Source organism: Silurus aristotelis (assembly GCF_946808225.1).
Source record: "Silurus aristotelis genome assembly, chromosome: 20".
Classification (NCBI taxonomy): Eukaryota; Metazoa; Chordata; class Actinopteri; order Siluriformes; family Siluridae; genus Silurus; species Silurus aristotelis.
The window spans coordinates 5,454,576-5,475,850 of NC_139593.1; the positions used below are offsets into that span (position 1 = coordinate 5,454,576).

The following is a 21,275-nucleotide window of genomic DNA, read 5'->3' on the forward strand; positions in this document are numbered from 1 at the left end:
AATATGTTTGAAATCTGATGCAACATATAGCAGCTTTATTCTGTTCATTCTGAAGAAAACGTACACAGGATTCTCACAATTTATGCCATTTATTTTTATTTATTGATTTTCAGCACAAGTCAAAATCTGGAGAAAAAAAAAACAAAAAAAAAAAACAATCTTTCCCAGTCAGCCGAATAAAACCAAAGACTAGAACATGTATAGAGCAGGAGCAGATTTCTGAGTGTAAATCAAACATCCGGTCTTTAAAGTCTTCAAATCTGTAGTTGAGTTTTACAGAATGGTTCTTTAAGCACCACACACAGGGAAAAGGGGCGGTCCTTTACTCCTCCTCGACTTTCATTTCATTCATTTCTTCCTTTTTGTTCCTCTTCAGACGTTCATGGAGAGCATCAGAAACTGCAGAAGAGTCAAAGAAAACACATTCGCCGCCATTTTCACAGGTATTTAGTAGTATTGAAATCTATTTAAAGTACAATAATATTTGATATATATTCATTAATATGTCAGATTATAACATGGGCACTTACTTGTGCAAAGTTCATGGTCACCTCGCCTCTATTTTTGGTGTCCAGGCCTTGAAAAACCCCTACGGAATAAAAAAAGAGAGGAAACAATTGAAAGATTTTCCAGTCGTTTTCCAGCTTTAGCACATTTAATTCCAGCTAATAACCAATCCATCATACGAGTGTGAGTGAGGTTTAATATTATTTATATTAATATTTAAGTCAAGTCAAGTCAAGTTTATTTCTATAGCGCTTTTCACAACAGACATTGTCTCAAAGCAGCTTTACACAAATCAACAGTTAAGGTGAATGGTGTGAATTTGTCCCTGATGAGCAGCCGTGACGACTGTGGCAAGGAAAAACTCCCTTAGATGTTATGAGGAAGAACCCTTGAGAGGAATTATGTAATATATAATATTATTATAAGTGTCCAGGAATAGAATGTTGTGATAAGAGTCCAAATGTTTAATTTGAGCTGATTGCTAATTGTTTTATTAACGTTTTTCTCTCAGGTGCTTTGAAGCGTTTCTGAAATATTCTCAAAACTCCTCGTTCAACCTCCACATTATTGAGTCACTTGTGCTCATTATAAGAACATTTCTTGTTACTTTGATCAAATTGCGAAACATTTGTTCATCATTGAACTGATTGTGTACGAGTGTCTGCTGTTTCCTACATTATCACTTGTTTATGTTCATGTTGATCACAATATATTTTACTGGTTTCACCTGAATAGTTTTAACCCCCAAAAACATCTCAGCATCAGTTCATTGTGTACGTCATTGAATGCAAAATGATTAAACCAGTCGTCATCATCTGTCATCTAATATTTCTATTCAACTATTCATAGTAATTAATATCTGTTAAAAGGTGAATCTGGTGAACCTTTGAATGGAGACAGAATATAACACAGAACTACAATTTCTAAAAATGGATGAACTACTAAGAAATGAACACACCCTTGTACAGTACAGTAAAAGTGTGAATGCTGTCCGGTCTCTCGCAATCAACATACATCAAATATCCAATCAAATAAATACATTTGTGCTGCTAAAATTTATAGATGTCGTAAAGAAGAAATTCATCTTTGTGCATTTTCAATTATTATAATCTAAACCGTAGTTTAGGAACAGGACAGAACAGGAACAGGAAATACTGAAACTGTGCGCCGTCATACTGACACACGACTAAACATGGTGACGATGTTGTTTGTGAAAAATATAATTCTGATGTTCAGTCACACAAATACTCATTTTTGAGAGATGAAATAAGATTTTGAGAGAAGAACAGACTTCTGCAAGAACTCCAACGTGTTGTGCTGCTTGTACAAATTGTACATAGATAGATAGATAGATAGATAGATAGATAGATAGATAGATAGATAGATAGATAGATAGATAGATAGATAGACAGACAGACAGACAGACAGACAGACAGACAGACAGACAGACAGACAGACAGACAGACAGACAGACAGACAGACAGACAGATAAGATAATTATAGATAGATAGATAGATAGATAGATAGATAGATAGATAGATAGATAGATAGATAGATAGATAGATAGATAGATAGATAGGTAGGTAGGTAGACAGACAGACAGACAGACAGACAGACAGACAGACAGACAGACAGACAGACAGACAGACAGATAAGATAATTATAGATAGATAGATAGATAGATAGATAGATAGATAGATAGATAGATAGATAGATAGATAGATAGATAGATAGATAGATAGACAGACAGACAGACAGACAGACAGACAGACAGACAGACAGACAGACAGACAGACAGACAAGATAAGATAATTATAGATAGATAGATAGATAGATAGATAGATAGATAGATAGATAGATAGATAGATAGATAGATAGATAGATAGATAGATAGATAGATAGACAGACAGACAGACAGACAGACAGACAGACAGACAGACAGACAGATAAATTATAGACAGACCGACAGACCGACAGACCGACAGACAGACAGACAGACAGACAGATAAATAATAGATAGATAGATAGATAGATAGATAGATAGATAGATAGATAGATAGATAGATAGATAGATAGATAGATAGACAGACAGACAGACAGACAGACAGACAGACAGACAGACAGACAGACAGACAGACAGACAGATAAGATAATTATAGATAGATAGATAGATAGATAGATAGATAGATAGATAGATAGATAGATAGATAGATAGATAGATAGATAGATAGATAGACAGACAGACAGACAGACAGACAGACAGACAGACAGACAGACAGACAGACAGACAGACAGATAAGATAATTATAGATAGATAGATAGATAGATAGATAGATAGATAGATAGATAGATAGATAGATAGACAGACAGACAGACAGACAGACAGACAGACAGACAGACAGACAGACAGACAGACAGACAGACAGACAAGATAAGATAATTATAGATAGATAGATAGATAGATAGATAGATAGATAGATAGATAGATAGATAGATAGATAGATAGATAGACAGACAGACAGACAGACAGACAGACAGACAGACAGACAGACAGACAGACAAGATAAGATAATTATAGATAGATAGATAGATAGATAGATAGATAGATAGATAGATAGATAGATAGATAGATAGATAGATAGATAGATAGACAGACAGACAGACAGACAGACAGACAGACAGACAGACAGACAGACAGACAGACAGACAGACAGACAGATAAATTATAGACAGACAGACAGACAGACAGACAGACAGACAGACAGACAGACAGACAGACAGACAGACAGACAGATAAATTATAGATAGATAGATAGATAGATAGATAGATAGATAGATAGATAGATAGATAGATAGATAGATAGATAGATAGATAGATAGATAGATAGATAGATAGATAGATAGATAGATATGGTCAATGAAGATTGTTTAAATGAAATCTGTTCATTAATTCAGTAGGAATCTCAATGGACAGGCAACTCACGGAACATGTTCTCCAGTCGGACGATGCAGGTGAGATAATCATCGAAGTCGATTTCGAAATTTTCGTCTCCAAACCTCAACGCTACCAGCTGAAGCAGTTGATTATTCAGTTGCATTCCTTTGAATAAGTTTCCAGAAGCGTTAGTAACAGTGTGAAAAAGCCTACACACAGAAGTCTAGCAGCAACAACACACAAATTAGATCATCTTATATGTGTTGTGTGTGTATATTGTATGGAACAGGCCTGAGCATTATAATATTTTTTCTTCTTTCTCGTTTCCTCATGATCACCTCTTCATTTTTTCTGTGTATTCGGCATAAGAGCATGTTCTAGAGGCAGCATCATGGACAATAACCGTTTGTGGCAGCAGGCGTGTGAATGATCACATGGAGAAAATTAAGTCATGAAAAAAACTCATGGCCTCTTAGGACTTCCATAATATTGTGTTTTAGAAAACAAACCATCACACAGAAATAACCTGTAAAGCCAATCAGGTTCCCACTAAAGATCCTGAAGCTTGTGGCCAGAAAAGTGTGCAAAAACCCATACCCATAGCAAAGAGGCAGAACATCTGAGACTGAGACCTGCTATTCAAATCACTACAATATATCGATTTCATGATATAAGAGCATTGAGCACTGTCTGATACTTAACCTGAATCCAAACATCCAAAATATTCAACATGATACTAGTATTTTATGTAACAGTGTGTAAGATACTGTATGTTCATCAAGATCACAGTCTATTGCAATACCACTGATTAAGATTTCAAACAGAAAGTTTAAAATCTGTCTAAAATAATCTTAGTTGTGTTTGTGAACAAACTGCGTCCTCACCTGCTGCTTTGAGCACAGACCGGAGCTCGTAGGAGGACATGCGTCCACTTCGGTCCGTATCGAACGACAGGAACAACATCTGGTAAACAATACGACAAAGCATGAGAGCAGAACAGACCAGTTTTTCCTCCTGTTTTCTTCCAACAGTAAAAAACATTGTCTACATTGCTATCACTGTTTTTCTCAGTTGCTTTGCATTTTCTCGAATCATCCAATATTTTCAAACCAGTAAATGCATTTCTCAAAACAGCATTTCAGTAATTCTGTGTTTGTCGCCAATTACATGTTCTCCAGATTCACCTTTGACCTGTTTTAGAGAACTGGTTGATCATTGGTCGATCTGATGCCTCACACTAGCCTTCATTAATGACATTCAAGATTCATCTGCACAATTCATCAATTCAAAATGGAAAAAAAAAAAGTTTAATAGAAATTTAAGCTTCACACATTTTGCATTCAATGACTTACGCAATGAACCGATGCAGAGATGTTTTGGGAGTTGAGACTATTTAGGTGAGAAGCAGTATAATATATTTTGTGGATATGGCATAAACAGTTGATAATGTAGCAAACAGCAGAGAATTGTACACAATCGATTAAACGAACGTGCCAAAGCATTCACTTGTTCTAAGCGTTGAGAGTAGTTGAGTCAACAAGTAGTTTAGAGAATTTCATTTCTGATCTGAGAAACAAGCAACTGAGAAAAACTGTAAATAAATGATGTACTTGTGTACACATGCAAATAGACAAAGTAGCATGAAAATACAACATAAACATAAAGATACAACAGGATAGTATTTAAATATCTAGTGGTGCCCATAACTTAATCTCTTAATGAGGTTCAATAGCTGTATATTATTCTATTATTATAAATTTATGTTAATATTACGAGTTGGCATCAAATACAATCCAAAATGTCATTCTGTCCTACAGTTAGTATATGTGTATACAGTGGGTACGGAAAGTATTCAGACCCCCTTCAATTTTTCACTTTTTGTTATATTGCAGCCATTTGCTAAAATCATTTAAGTTCATTTCTTTTCCTCATGAATGTACACATAGCACCCCATACTGACAGAAAAACACAGAATTGTTGACCTTTTTGCAGATTTATTAAAAAAGAAAAACTGAAATATCACATGGTCCTAAGTATTCAGACCCTTTGCTGTGACACTCATATATTTAACTCAGGTGCTCTCCATTTCTTCTGATCATCCTTGAGATGGTTCTACACCTTCATTTGAGTCCAGAAATTTTTGATTATACTGATTGGACTTGATTAGGAAAGCCACACACCTGTTTATATAAGACCTTACAGATCACAATGCATGTCAGAGCAAATGAGAATCATTAAGGTCAAAGGAACTGCCTGAAGAGCTCAGAGACAGAATTGTGGCAAGGCACAGATCTGGCCAAGGTTCCAAAAAAATTTCTGCTGCACTTAAGGTTCCTAAGAGCACAGTGGCCTCCATAATCCTCAAATGGAAGACGTTTGGGACGACCAGAACCCTTCCTAGAGCTGGCCGTCCGGCCAAACTGAGCTATCGGGGGAGAAGAGCCTTGGTAAGAGAGGTAAAGAAGAACCCAAAGATCACTGTGGCTGAGCTCCAGAGATGCAGTCGGGAGATGGGAGAAAGTTGTAGAAAGTCAACCATCACTGCAGCCCTTCACCAGTGGGGCTTTATAGCAGAGTGGCCCGACGGAAGCCTTTCCTCAGTGCAGGACACATGAAAACCCGCATGGAGTTCTCCAAGATGGTGAGAAATAAGATTCTCTGGTCTGATGAGACCAAGATAGAACTTTTTGGCCTTAATTCTAAGTGGTATGTGTGGAGAAAACCAGGCACTGCTCATCACCTGTCCAGTACAGTCTCAACAATGAAGCATGGTGGTGGCAGCATCATGCTGTGGGGGTGTTTTTCAGCTGCAGGGACAGGACGACTGGTTGCAATCAAGGGAAAGATGAATGCGGCCAAGCACAGGGATATCCTGGACGAAAACCTTCTCCAGAGTGCTCTGGACCTCAGACTGGGCCGAAGGTTTACCTTCCAACAAGACAATGACCCTAAGCACACAGCTAAAATAACGAAGGAGTGGCTTTACAACAACTTTGTGACTGTTCTTGAATGGCCCAGCCAGAGCCCTGACTTAAACCCAATTGAGCATCTCTGGAGAGACCTAAAAATAGCTGTCCACCAACGTTTACCGTCCAACCTGACAGAACTGGAAAGGATCTGCAAGGAGGAATGGCAGAGGATCCCTGAATCCAGGTGTGAAAAACTTGTTGCATCTTTCCCAAAAAGACTCATGGCTATATTAGATCAAAAGGGGGCTTCTACTAAATACTGAGCAAAGGGTCTAAATAATTAGGACCATGTGATATTTTAGTTTTTCTTTTTTAACAAATCTGCAACAGTGTCAACAATTCTGTGTTTTTCTGTCAATAGAGGGTGCTATGTGTACATTAATGAGAAAAAGAAATGAACTTAAATGCTTTTAGCAAATGGCTGCAAAATAAAAAAGAGTGAAAAATTTAAGGGGGTCTGAATACTTTCCGTACCCACTGTATATATATATATATACACACACACACACACACACACACACACACACACACACACACACACACACACACGTATATATACATGCATTTATACGTGTGTGTGTGTGTGTGTGTGTGTGTGTGTGTGTGTGTGTGTGTGTGTGTGTGTGTGTGTGTGTGTGTGGGTGTGTTGTCTAAAGCTGGTTGATGATATATTTCTTAGCTTTTAATCTACTACAGATCATTTATTCATAACCTGTCTACATACAAAAGTTTCTCAATAGTGTTTCAGATTCTCACCATCCATTTCTTCATCTTTTCCCAAAAGACCTTAAACTCCTGAAACTCAATCATTCCTGAGCCGTCAGACTTTCCTTCTGGTTAAGGAAAAAATCCGGTGGAATCGTATACAAAACAATGAAACACTTAATCAAAAGCATCAACCATAAGGTGAATATCAGTGTATTTGAGGATACATCCATCAGGTTGATGATACTGTGACAGGTGTTCAGACTCACGCCATCAAATTTTATCTCTTTCCCTGTCACAGAAAAAGACCCAGGAATCTTTGTTAGCAAGGGAATTCACCAGGTTAGAATTAAAGCAGAATGAGTTAGAACTGAATACAGACTCACTTCTGCTCAGTACTCCGTTCAGGAGGTCCTGCAGCTCCCAGGCACTGATGGCCTGGTCCTACAAACACAAAGAAAGAACATCGATTATATAGCATTGAAGATGTTCAGACTGTCGGACCTAGAGTGCTGGTTAACTCTGGTTGAATTTATATGAATATGATATGAATATGAAATACACTATCAAGCTGGGTGCCAAGGAATCCATAAATCACTAATTCAAATCACATATGAAACAAAAGAAAAAATCCATATAAGAAAATAAGACGAAGAAAAGTAAAGGCACTCCAAAAAAAACCCCAAAGATTTGTTGCCTTCTAGGGATTGTAAGATTCACATAGTTTCATCAGTGCATCGTCATAAAAATCAGGTACACAAGTTGGCAAGTTTGTATCGCGATACGTCGTTTTTAACACATTTGCATCAAATCATTTTATATGTAGGGAGCGAAATATATGGTTACATGATGTACTACGACTTTAGAGATCGGAGAACAGTGCTGCATGACTTGGAAAGACGAAAAAGAACAGTCTGCCTGGGAGCTGTGAGAGTGTGGAGAGAGAGAGATAAGATCCACTGTTTAATCTACTGTGGCTAATAAATGAGTTTTACCTCAGGTTTTTTTAAAAGGCTAAGCGTTGTGATCTCCCGAGTTTCTTCTCGGTGTTCAAACTGCGGAACTGATCGGCAGAACAAAGCCAAGAACCCACGTATAACACCATGTGCATTACATATGAAGTTTTACAACACTACAGTGACCGAGACGTGTCCTGAGAATAACATAGAATACAGATCAACATGGCAGAGGTAGAGCTGTAACTTCCTGATGACAGAACTGTATAAGAACATCTTGTTTTTATTTCCCTTGAGCAAGGCCCTTAACCCTCTATGCTCCGGGGGTCCCTTACGAGGGAAATATCAAGGTCCGTGATGTCGGAGTGACGTAGGGCCGCCTTCCCGTGGGCTCACCACCTGCAGGAGGGACCGTAAGGGACGGTGCTGTGAGGATTGGGCAGCAGTCGAAGGAGGGGGCCTGCTTAGACTGCTGCCCCCGCGACCCGAATTACGGATAAGCGGGAGAAAATGAATGAATGAATGAATGGTTTTATTTCATCTCTTTTTTTTGTACTACAGAGGGTAAAAAAAAAAAGATAAAAGTAAATTGATTTTCTGTCTGCTTAAACATATTTTTATATATTTAGGTATATATTTTTTATACCTATAATTTAAATAGGCATACATTTATTAGGTTTGAACTATAAAGGAACAACTTACGCACAATTCTTTTAAAAGCTCCATGAACAAGTCCCACAGCCTCGAGGAACTTTTCACATTAAACAAACCATAATACTTAGACCTTAAATGAACAAAGTTCTGTCTTACCGAGCCAGCGATCTGTTCAAACAGCTTCCTCAGGCCTTTTTCCTCGTTGGTCTCTTCCTCAGGCTTAGACGGCGGTGGTGGCTACAAATCAACAGTGCATTGTTATCTTTGTTCAGATTCCCAACAGTAAATGTAAATGATCTGGCTGGTGAATATGCGTAGCTTAAAATACACTTTCATTAGAAAGTACAGTGAAATGTATAAATTGTTTAAACAGAGCATAAACCTTAATCTCAATTTGTACAGGACTGACCTTTAGTCTAATTTTTAATCTATTCCACTTGCAAAAAAGCTGCTTTGGAATGGGATTTGTTCCCTAGTGGAAAGAAGGAAAACTTTGAGGTTAAAAGAAAAGAAAAAAATCCACTCACTTCAGGGAGGTCAGCGTCGACGGTGGTGCCCATCTCCCTGTTCACACACAGGGCATTTATTCAGTATTTTAAGTTTAAACCTAAAGTTTATTCTATATACTTTTGAAACCCAGATACAAGTTTGTATGTGGAATTTAGTGTAAAATTAAAACCATAAAAGTGTATATTTCTATTTACGTAACACTATAAATCAAATGCCTATGAAGTGTAATTTTTTTCATATTTACATGACTGTTTAAACTTTGAACATTCTTTAAAAATTGACACTATATTACCAAAAGTATTGGGACACCCGGCTTTGCGAAAACCCTTGTGGCTTAAACAAGCACACTCCAGCATACGCAGTGGTATCAAAAAGTTTCGCCACAGAACAAGACTTATGAAGGTCAGTGCTCCCTGTGACTGTGCGTGCAGCCTTGTGCAGCCTTGTGCTGCCATCTGTTGGTGTGTTACAGAACTAGTCTTGAAAGGTTTTGATACCACAATCGAATAGTGGAAGATCTTCCCAGAGTGGAGGTAATTATAACAGTAATAAATAGAGACTAAATTTGGAATGAGATGTTCAAAAAGGGGTACATACCAAATTTAATGGTCAGGTGTCCACACACTTTTGTGCATATAGTGTATATACATAAGCCTACCTAGCTATGGATAGGTAGAATGCATTTGAGAATGCTAATGTACATACAGTGCTCCGGCTTTGGTCTCAGAGAAGATCCGCACCAGGAAGTCAGCCTCCTGATGGGGTTGGAAAGTGGTGGGCACCAGCAGGTAGTTGCCAGGTGGAAGGACAAAACGCTCAGACACCTCACGTGCATTGATGTAGGTGCGGCTGCGTGCTTTCGAACCGTTGAAGCGGAAGAAATCCTTCTCAGCGTGGTCCTCGTTGTCTTGGCACTGGAGGCAAAAGGAGGACGATAAAGACTTTGAAACTCCATACTTGTTTATAAAGTGCCCATCAGAGTGATCTCCACACATTCAGACCTGGTAGATAGCGAATCCGATGGTCTCAAGGTCCAGCCCTTCCTTGCGCAGCCTACGTCGGTTTTTCTGCATGAGGGCCACGATGACGCTGCACTGATTATCGCTGTCTGCATCTTCCAGCTTCAGCTTGAACTGAGGGTTCGTCCAGAAGGTGTCTGAGGAGGAAACGGGAAATGAGGTAAATCAGGTGGTAAATAAAAGGTGTTGCAGCCTCACAAACACTTTCTGGCTCAGGAAACCAGCTCATTATTAAGTCTATCTCTAGAAAGATGTTGGGACGGTGAGGAGTGTGGAATTCCTTCATTGGCTGAGGGCAGTGGTGGATGAAGTACACAAACCATTTTCTTGAGTAAAAGTAGAGCTACACTCGATAAAATATGACTCCAGTAAAAGTTTCAGTAAAAAACTTTCAGTTAAGTAAAAATACAAAAGTATTTACAAAATGTAGTTGAGTAAAAAGATATTTAACTCTGAAATGTAGTGAAGAAAAAGTCTCCCCAAATAGAAACACTTTAGAACAAATATGCGAAAAAACTACTTTACTTTTAATTTACATTTACATCATTACTGTCCACCACTGGCTGAGAGTGAAAGTTAGACTCCTTTACTGGCAGTAGGTTCTGTAGATGTTCTCTAACATGGCTTTTACTACTCTTTTAATTTTGCTTAGATAATTGTGGCTAACCCTCCATTTTGCTCAGATAGCTGAGCCTGAACAACAAGGGTTTCTTAGAAGTTCTTTGGACAGGCATTTATTTTCGCATTTTTAATTTGAAATAAAGATTTTAACTTTAAAACATGAAAACCTAAACTCTGAGGTGTTTATAAGTACAAACTGAACGTTCCAAATGCTTGGATTTTAAAATATAGGACTTTAAAAGTTCTCTTGGAAGTCCATCTTACCATTAACAAATGCTGTATGTTCAGTAATAATATCATTACACCCACCCCTCCTGCTTTCCTGAGGTAAAAACTTTCCATAACAAGCAGTTTTGAGGCTTGACTGATTTTCATTTATTACTGAAAGACTTTCCCTTACCAATGTAGTTCCTGCAGCCTCCAGCAGTGGAGCCCCGAATCCAGCTGCCGTCCAGTATGTTCACTACCCACTTCTTCTTGACATCGTCTGTCAGGGAGTCCGGACTCAGGTTACATATCTCTACCCTGTCGTAGTTTGCTTTAAAGTTTTCAAACTCCATCCTGCAACACAACAACTGGTGTATTGAATTTGGGGTTACGCAATCTGTGTGTGTGTGTGTGTGTGTGTGTGTGTGTGTGTGTGTGTGTGTGTGTGTGTGTGTGTGTGTGTACAGTATATACATAATATCTACACTCTGGAGAACTTAAGGATTCAGTTGTCCATTAAAAGGCTCCCTCATCAACAAGGGTTTTGTGCTACGTTTATATACGTATATTTTCCTTGACATTTTTAGTTACAATTTCAACTCACAACCATCAAATCAGCTGCCCAGAGCTTTAACCACTGAACCTACACCCCCACTAAAACTCTTTCTGGAAGCCAGGAAACCTTAACTATACAAAATAAGATCCAGGGAATGAATAAAGACAGACATTGTGTACTGGATTCTTAGTTTTGTATGTAACATTTCAATTATAAACATAAATTCAAACAAAGTCTGGCTATCACAGTGTGGTTTTAAGCAAAATGTGAGGACGAGTTAGAGAAAAGCTTATACCAGAACTCTCCATCATCCGTGGCATTTTCAAGAAGTCTGGTCTTATCTGCTTTATCAACAGCACTCCACTCTCTGGAGCTGCAAGGAAACATGAGAACATTGGTTACAACTTATTTCCATGATGAGTGACTTCCTACGTGTATGTTTTGTATGTTAAAGCCATACAGTACAAACTGATCAAACAAGACATGTTTGGTGTCAATAACAGTGAAGAAATCCACTTGCTTTCATCGAAACTGCTCCATAGCCGATTTTTTTCTGGTTAAAAATTGGAACTATACATTAATTATCATATCATTTACATTTTTGCATTTTGATACCAAATTGCACTGATGAATAAACTCATTGTGGTCGCTCAACATGACCGCCTTCTTAACTTTCCACAATAGGGGACGCCATTAGCTGTTAGTAGATCATAGGAAAGTCCTAAACCCCACACAACTCTTATTAAAGTAATAGATGGGGTTTGATACCAAACGATCGTTGTTCAAACAACAAATATGTCTTGGTGGATCGATAATTGTCAAATAATATGTTGAAAATCTAATTATATACAAAATCGTTACAAAAGAAATTAGCGTCTAATCGCTAATATTTTCTCAACACTGGTCTTTTGTAGAAATGGTGATCAGCAAAGCCGTACTTATCGCTCCAGGGGCCGTTCCATTCCACCTGCCCCCAGGGGTTTCTGATGCGGATCAGTCGTACTTTCCCCCCTCTGTAGTTCACCTGGAGAAGAACAAAAAACACTAAATCACTAAACGATTTTCATTTAATCAGAATTTAATGCTACCTAAATTTAAAATGAGGGATTTGAATGAAAGCTGGTGGAATAACCTCTTCCAGGCCAGTGATGGAGTAGGCATGACCTTTGACCAGGCCTGTTACAGTCTGAGCTTCTGATTCGGCTGAACTGGTGATCTAGAGAGAAAGAGACAGTATGTTACCATGGTAACGTTATTTTTATATTCTAATCTGCACACAATAATAATATATTTTCTTGATGCTGGATGTGGAAATGAGATCTTCATTGCAGGGGAGAAAAAAACAATAAACAGTGAAAGTTGTAATGGTTGGTAAGATTCACCGGTTCCTATCGGTGCATCAGCATAAAAGTTAACAATGTGATGCATTGATTTAAAAAAATATGCCTCCTGATACAAATGTCGACTCGTATCCGATCTGTTTTAACATATCTGCGTGGGTAAAAATAGATTTATTTATATATAACTATTTGGAGTTGTGCTTAACTTTTATTATTTAGAAAGTGACTAGTGATTTGTGACCAATATTTGATAAGTAGATCGATTTCTCCTCGCCAAACTGTTTCTCTCAGCACTGCTGCTGCTACAGAGACTGAGGCGTCACATAGACTACAGATAAACATGGCAGAGGCAGAGCTGTAACTTCCTGGATCCAGAACAGGAAAAGAACATCTGGTTTTATTTTATCTTTTTTTTGTCCTACAAAGGCCTGTTTTTTAAATAATGTCAAAAAAAATAAACCTTCTAAAAAAGCATAAAATTTGATATTTTCATCCAGCTCAATATCCATATGCCTTTGGGAAACCTATAAAGCAAACCTATACTGTTTCTTGTCCAGTCTTTTAACCAAGTACATTAGTAATGAGAAATCCTTAGACTAAGCAGGAAGATGAAAATGTAGTGCTCATGTGGAAATGTTCTCCCCATTCTTACATCTATAGAGCATCCCATCATAGAGCCTCTCTCCAGTGCCTTTTTGAGGATGATGAAAAGATCTGCGGGAGCATTCTTGGTCTCGTACATTTCTCCGACTCCGCCGCTGAAGTCCTCCATGGCTTCCAGTGTGCTGCCTCCCTTCAGAGCCTCGTAGCTGCCGTTCAGTCTGGCACACAGACATGGTGCAGAATAAACTACCACTTCGAACCGCACTCGGTAAAAACACTTGGGACTTGAACATGCAGTTGGTTTCTAATGAGGTCCATGTTATTCTTGTGGTCACAATCTGAGGGTCTAATTGGAAATAACTGGTCTGTTTAATTCGTGATTGTGTTTTCCTTTGAATCAGAACTGGGTGGGGAAAAATTATTGTGTAAAGAAACTCTTGTGTAAGTTTTTTTTCTTCACCAATCACAAGGATGTCCTTCAACAAGCTTTTCTTGATCTTCTACATTTGCATATTGGCAATAAAACCCTAAGGTTCTACTAACAAATATGCTAATTAAAGCGCTACAGAACTTACCCAGTCTGTGGCAGCTGATGAATATGAAAGAAACAAACTAGCAAACAAAAACAAACCTAAGCAAGCAAAAACTTTTAGTTAAACTGAGCGATTTTTATTGTGGTAAAAAAAACCTAATCTAGAAAATGAACTCAAAATAGCAAGTAAAACGTGACCTAGCAAGCAAAAGAAATACTAGTAAATAAAAAACTTGGTGTGTGTTATTTAGTAAAGGAAATCGCACCTAGTATAGGAAATTAGGCTAATAGGTAAAAACGCAAGCTAGCAAGAAAATGCAACACAATTAGAAAGTGGTACACAAGTGAAAAAAACGCTAACTAGCAAGTCAAAGCAAGACTAGTGAGAGAACGCTAACTTGGTGTGAAAGGTGATACCTTATTGGTCTTAAGGCGTTGGACTCTGCATTGGAAGGTTGCAATTTCAAGAGCAAGGCCCTTAACCCTCAACTGTTTAGTTGTAAGTCGCTCTGAATAAGAACATCTGCCAATTGTCGTAAATGTAAATGTTGTACAAGTGCAAAAAAAAGTATTCTAATAAATGAAAGCAAACCGGAAAGGGAAAGATAACCTCAACACAAGTCTAATGAGAGAACAGATGATAAAAAGCTAACCCCTCGAGAGAAAGCTTATCTAATAAGTGCTAAACTACAAGGAAAACAGTTACAGTGGGTGAACGCCAACTCGCGAGCGAAAGCAACTTTCGACGTACTTGGCATACGCCTTCTCCATCAGTGCGCTCCAGAACTCGTTGCCTTCATTCGAATGGAGATACACCAGCTTGTTTCTCACACACGGCAGCCTGTCATCTACAACCACGTCCAGCCATCGGTTATGCTGCCAGAACTGTAACACAAACACAAGATTAATCCAGATGCATTTTTAAGCATAATGCTAAATCACCTCCAGGCTGCTGAGCTTCACCTGGAAGTGGAAGATGCCAGCGTAGCCGTGATCAAAACTCTGGTCTGGTGGTACAACCCTCGACAGGATCTCTTTGTGCAGCGTCAGTGAGGCGATGGCTGCTAACAACCAGCAGTCTCCTACACATGCACAAACACACACATACACATACATTGACATACCCAAATGCTAAAAAGTGTCTCATTTCTAATTTCTATGACAGAATATTTAGGATCAGTGAGAGGCCTTTGACTTTGTTGGTGTCAAAAATGTTGGCACCTGTGTGATGGAAAGAGCTTCCACTTAATATTCAGCAAGCTAAGTCACTAGCAGTCTACAAGTGACGTCTAAAGATTTACTAACAGTTGAATTAGCATTTATGCTAAAAAAAAAAAAAAAAAAAAAAAAAAACACTTTTCTAAATATATTATTTTTTCAGACTGATGGTATTCTTAGTCCTTGTCCAATTAGGACAGAATAGCCTTTATTTGTCACATATACATTACAGCACAGTGAAGTTCTTTCTTTGCATATCTTAGATTGCTCGAAAGATGGGGTCAGAGCGCAGGGTTAGTCATAATACGGCACCCCTGGAGCACAGATGGTTAAGGGCCTTGCTCAAGGGCCCTAAGAGTGGCAGCTTGGCGATACCGGGGTCTTGAACACCCGACCTTTTGATCAGTAACACAGAGCCTTAACCACTGAGCTCCCACAATTAAACCAGTATTAGAACGTATTATCAATGAAGACTTCAAATTACTTTGGTAGGTCGCTCTGGATAAGGGTGGACGTCCACCTGAAGTCTGATGTTATTATGTTTTTATGGTACAATTACAACACATTTTCTATAATAATTGGATTGTAATTGAAGAGAAAGGTTCCTGGGGTGCAGTCAGTGTTTACATTCACCCCAAAGGTGTCCAGTAGGGTTGGTCCTCTATAGCAGGAGATCTTCCACTCCAAACCATGTAAATCATATCTTCATGGAGCTCGTTTTGTGCACAGGGGCATTGCCATGCTGGAACAGGTTTGGGTTTCCAAGTTCGAGTGAACGCATACATTTTTTATTTACAGTCTGTTAACTGTTAGACTACCGCTACTGAGATTTTATAACGCTGAACTAAATGCTGAATAAGAATAATAATAATAATAATGCTGTTTTAATGCTAAGTAAAGGCTTAAGCTTAATTTCTAAAACCTTTCTTTACAGTTTCCTAGTTCAAGTGAAAGGGAAATTTCATGCTTCCAGAGACTTTAGATACAATTGTGTGCCTTCAGGTTTGTGGGAACAGTTTTGGGAAGAAGCACATATGGGTGAAAAAGGCAGGCATCCCAATACATTTGTCTATATAGTGTGTGTGTGTTTGAGCACTGCGTCAAAAGTAAAGAAAGAGATTAACATCTGCTCACCCAGCTGTCCTTGACATATGTCTGTCCTGTCCGCTCCTCCGACAATGAACTTGGGATCTTTGCAGATTTCCTACATTAGAGAGAGAGAGAGAGAGAGAGAAAGAGAGAGAGAGAGAGAGAGAGAGAGAGAGAGAGAGAGAAGGAAAGAAAGAGAGAGAAGGAAAATAAGGAAAAACAAATGAATAAGGTTGATTTGGTGCAACTGGAATGCTGTTAAAGCGCATAGTTGTGAGGAGACCAGGGAGGGACACCTTCAAGGTGTGGTCGCATTTTTACTGCTGCGATTAAGCGGTGATGAAGTGTGAAAAAAATAACAAACTGTCTTTCTCTCAAACACACACACACACACATACACTCACACACACACACACACACACACACACACACCTCCACTGACAGGTGAACGCCCAAGTGAAAAATGTGGTTCAACAATCATATGCAAGGAAACTATTACAGTTATGTTGTGTATCAGTATTTCTAACTACAACTTGACCAAAGCCTCTAAAGAAGATGGAGAAAAAGACGAAGAAGAAAAATTAAAACCACCACCCAAAACAAAAAAGAATGATTCGCTGAGTAAAATTGGGAATGTACAGTCTTGCTAACTTGCTAGCCTTCCTTTACCACCATGTTAGCATGTCAGGGTCGCCTGAAGTAAACAGTGAATCTTTATTTATTAATTCCGCTACACGAGCTCTAAGAAATGATTGGAAAACATTACTGAGAAGTGCTTATCTTTGGTCACAGTGTGTGTGTGTGTGTGTGTGTGTGTGTGTGTGTGTGTGTGTGTGTGTGTGAGACCTCATGACTCAGCTAGCCACTGGTTTATACTTGCATAATTAAACAGTGTTAACTGGCAGCTTCTGATTTCACACCACTTCCATACGTGTATGGACACCTGATCATGAGAACATAAACATCTCGTTCCACATTTAGTCTCCATTTGCTCTTATAAGAAGCTTCTCTCTTCTGAAAGATGTTTCACTAGATTTATGTGGAGATTTTAGCTCATTCAGAGCCACACAATCATGTTAGTAAAGTCAGGAACTGATACAGGTGAGGTTTTGTTTGCCTCCAACTTTGTGGGAATATTTTGTGGAAGAAGCACATATGTCAGGTGTCATAAGATTTTTGGAAACACTGTGTAGTAACAAATCTTGGAAAATAAAAATGCCAATATTTAAATATTTTTTATTCTTTTTTTCCTGACTGATTGACTGAACCAGAAAAACTTGTCAGAGTGAGAGAAGGATAAGGTGAACTAGTATAAAAAGAATGTGGGTTGCTTTATTCAGTAACATATTTACAGTATCTCTTACATGTCTGATTACCACCGAGAAGTATTTTAAACCATTTTAAAACATAACCTAAGAAAAAAAAAGAATAAAAAAACTGTCTATAAAAAGCAGTTTATTGTGAATTATAATGAAAGTCTAATGGCAGCTACTGAACTCTTTCTTTACTGTTAATGAATATTTATCCAAAACACATTATCTATCTATCTATCTATCTATCTATCTATCTATCTATCTATCTATCTATCTATCTATCTATCTATCTATCTATCTATCTATCTATCTCTAGCATGATATACTTAGATATACTACCTGAATATACTATCTAACTATTCCAGCTATTCCTATCAGAAGGTGTCCATCCTATCGTACGTAAATCGCGAGTCTGAATACCTATGATGCCACAGTTTTTTGTAATTAAGAGCATGGTGAGCAAAATTTGCTGTGCTCTGGGTGGGATGGACAAGCTCCATCTCCTGTCAAACACAGCAGCACGAGGTTCTGATTTTCCTTTGCCCCCATTGTGTTATGCTTCTCTTGTCATGCAGCTTGAGAAGAAGTTTGAAATGATATTGCTGGCTGGTTCAGTACAGTAGTATTGTTGTATGATAAAGAAAAAGCAGATAGGTAATGATGATACTGGCAGAAAACTGCTTCTTGCCACAGGAGATCCTTTATACCCATTTCATAGCACTGATATTTCTTGAGATATCAACCTGTTCAAGTCAAACAAGTTTAAAAAATCCAAACAGTAATTCACAATTATGACAGCTGCTCTTATCCAAAATGACTAATATTTATTCTATTCATACTTAGCAGCTATGGGGTTAAGGGCCTTGCTCAGGGGCTCAGCAGTGGAAGCTTGGCAGTTTTGTGGCTGGGATTTGAACTTACAACCTTCGGATCCAAAGTCCAATACCAAAACCACTAAACTACCACCTTGCAAATGAAATGCAAAGTAAATGAAATAACTTTGATAATGGTGGGTTGTGATTGGTACCAATGGAAAAAATCCTCTTATTGTCCACGGACTTGGATCCCAGGACCCAACTTTGGTGTTAGAAATAAGGTTCATCATCCCTGAAAAAGGCTTAATCTTTTACCTGAATCCTGAAAAATGCTGAATCTTTTTCTAAATCGTGAAATTGGCAGAATCTTTTCTTGTATTCTAAAATGTTTTTTTTACATTTTTCCTGAATCCTGAGAAGGGCTGAATCTTTTTTTGAATCCTTAAAAAGTTTAAATCTTTTCCTGAATCCTAAAAAGTTTAAATCTTTTTCTAAATCCTGAAAATAGCTGAATCTCTTCTTGAATCCTCTAAAGCTTTAAACTGTTTTAAAAGTGCTGAATCATTTCTTGAATCATGAAAAAGTTAAAATCTTTTCCTGAATCCTGAAAATGGCTGAATCTTTTTCTGAATACTGAAAAAAGGCTGAATTAGGTTGTATAAGGTTAGACTCTGCTGTTGAATGAATTGGAGTTTCTGACTAATCCTGGATTAGTTGCTGACTAACTTGGCTATAAGTATGAAAATTAGCTGTTAGGGGATTAGGAGCTACACATGGGTCCTCCTGCTTTTCTCTCATGGTCCAGGATGTCCAGCGTCACCTGTCTGGCATTGACAATGTTCCAGTTAACAGCCTGAAACCTTCACAGTATGTTACAGTTTTTCTCAGCTACTTTGGAGCATTTTCTTGAATCATCATTTATATTTGCAAACCAGTAACTGCATTTCTAAAACCAAATTGTACAAACTGTACAACACATGGAATTTCTTGCAAAAGCCTGAACTTTTCTCAAAATCCTTAGTTCATTTCTCAACAGTAAGTATTTATGTCTGTGAATGTCTGATCCGTTTGCTATTCTTTACAAACGATATCATCACACGGTTTAGTCATGAACGGTTTTAGTATTTTCTGATGTAAATTATGGTTTGGATTCCAATGATTGAAAATCACGAATCTGAATTTCTTCTGTATGAATTTTAACAGCACAAACGTGCACATTACTGTATGTGCTGTATATTGATTGCAAAAGACTGAACAGGATACACACTTTTACTGCACTGTACTAGTGTTTGTTTATTTCCTGTTTGTATCCATTTTCAAAAAGTGTAATTCTGTGTTTGTCAGAAAATTGAGGGTTCACGAGATTCACCTTTGACCTGTTTTAGAGAACAAGTCGATCATTGGTCGATCTGATCCCGTTCGCTAGCCTTCATGAGTAACATTTAAATTGATCTGCACAATTCAATTCAAAATACAAATGACAAAAAAAAAAGTTGAATATAAAATTCAAGCTTCCCACATAATAACAAATGGTTTAACCATTTTGCATTCAATGACTTATGCAATGAACTGATGCCTAAATGTTTTGGGGGTTAAAACTATTCAGGAGAGAAGCAGTAGAATATATTTTGATCAACATGACAAACTATTGTTAATGTAGGAAACAGCAGACATTTGTACACAATCAGTTGAATGAATGTACCTGAGCATTCGCAACTCGATCGAAGCGACGAGAAAATGCTTTTCTGATGTGCACAGGTGACGACATGATGTGGAGGCTGAACAATTTGTTTTGAGGATTTCATTTCTGATATAAGGAAACACTCCAAAGCAAGTGAGAAAAACTGTAGAACCGCATGCATTTGGTCCAAATGACCAACCGACTTGATGATTGACCTCTGAAACTTTTTACGAAACCTGTAACTGTTTCACCGTAACGTTTCTTGACACCTGATGATAATAAAACACATCGGCTTCCCGTTCTCGGCGGTGCGGGTTCAGTACGTACCCCGGGCCTTTTCCATTCGAAGTTAACAGGGACACTCTGGCTGTAGAAGAGCGATGATCCCGTGGCGGGGAAATCAGGATCCTCGAACAGCTTCTTCCTCTGCAGGCATTCCTGCCTCAGCTGCTCGTAGGTCTTGCCATCAGCCTGCGTGCTCTCGGATTGGATCTTGTTGCCCGAGACACCGAACAGAGTGGAAGCAGAAGGCATCCTCACACCTGCTGCAAGATACACGAGCGAAGAGAAGACGATACCTGACGAGGGCCTGACGATGCAAAACTGTGTGACTGACACACAAGCTCACTGTGCCTGAGCTGACTGACGCCCAGCTGTTTGTGTATATGTTCATATATGTGTGTGTGTGTGTGAGTGTATAGACAGGCTTGGCAGGTTGTTTAAACTTCTGGAAGAAAAACTGGTTTGACGTCCCGAGCGAAAGTCACCACACCTGAGACACAGAGAAAGACACTCCCCTGAGGCGTGAGAGCTACGATGAGACATGTGGAATGCTGTAAAGTTACTAAAGGCTCCATCACCTGACAGGAAACTATAAGGATTATCAATACAGATTTCCTGCTTATTTAGTCCATAAACCATTATATAGACCTGATTTATGAGCACCTGAGATGGATCTACGTTAGAGCACATGGGATGTTTGGGATCTGGATTTGGGAGATAGCAGACTATCTGTTTTGATAAGATAAAACCACAAAAGTCACAA

The 21,275-nt window shown here is 38.4% G+C and overlaps 1 protein-coding gene across 1 annotated transcript; it reads right to left on the bottom strand.

The window, feature by feature from the left end:
* Positions 1–70: 70 nt before the first annotated feature.
* On the bottom strand, positions 71–21,021 carry capn9 (calpain 9). The gene is made up of 20 exons (XM_083522764.1): positions 20,558–21,021; positions 16,467–16,536; positions 15,078–15,196; positions 14,866–14,999; positions 13,632–13,800; positions 12,772–12,855; positions 12,578–12,663; positions 11,935–12,012; positions 11,277–11,437; positions 10,238–10,392; positions 9,942–10,150; positions 9,254–9,290; positions 8,883–8,963; positions 7,503–7,560; positions 7,344–7,408; positions 7,168–7,236; positions 4,327–4,405; positions 3,491–3,607; positions 531–589; positions 71–399 (listed from the first exon to the last, which is right to left on the bottom strand). The coding sequence occupies exons 1-20, from the start codon at positions 20,762–20,764 to the stop codon at positions 373–375; spliced, it is 2,064 nt and encodes a 687-aa protein (XP_083378890.1). The 5' UTR covers positions 20,765–21,021; the 3' UTR covers positions 71–372.
* Positions 21,022–21,275: the final 254 nt, after the last annotated feature.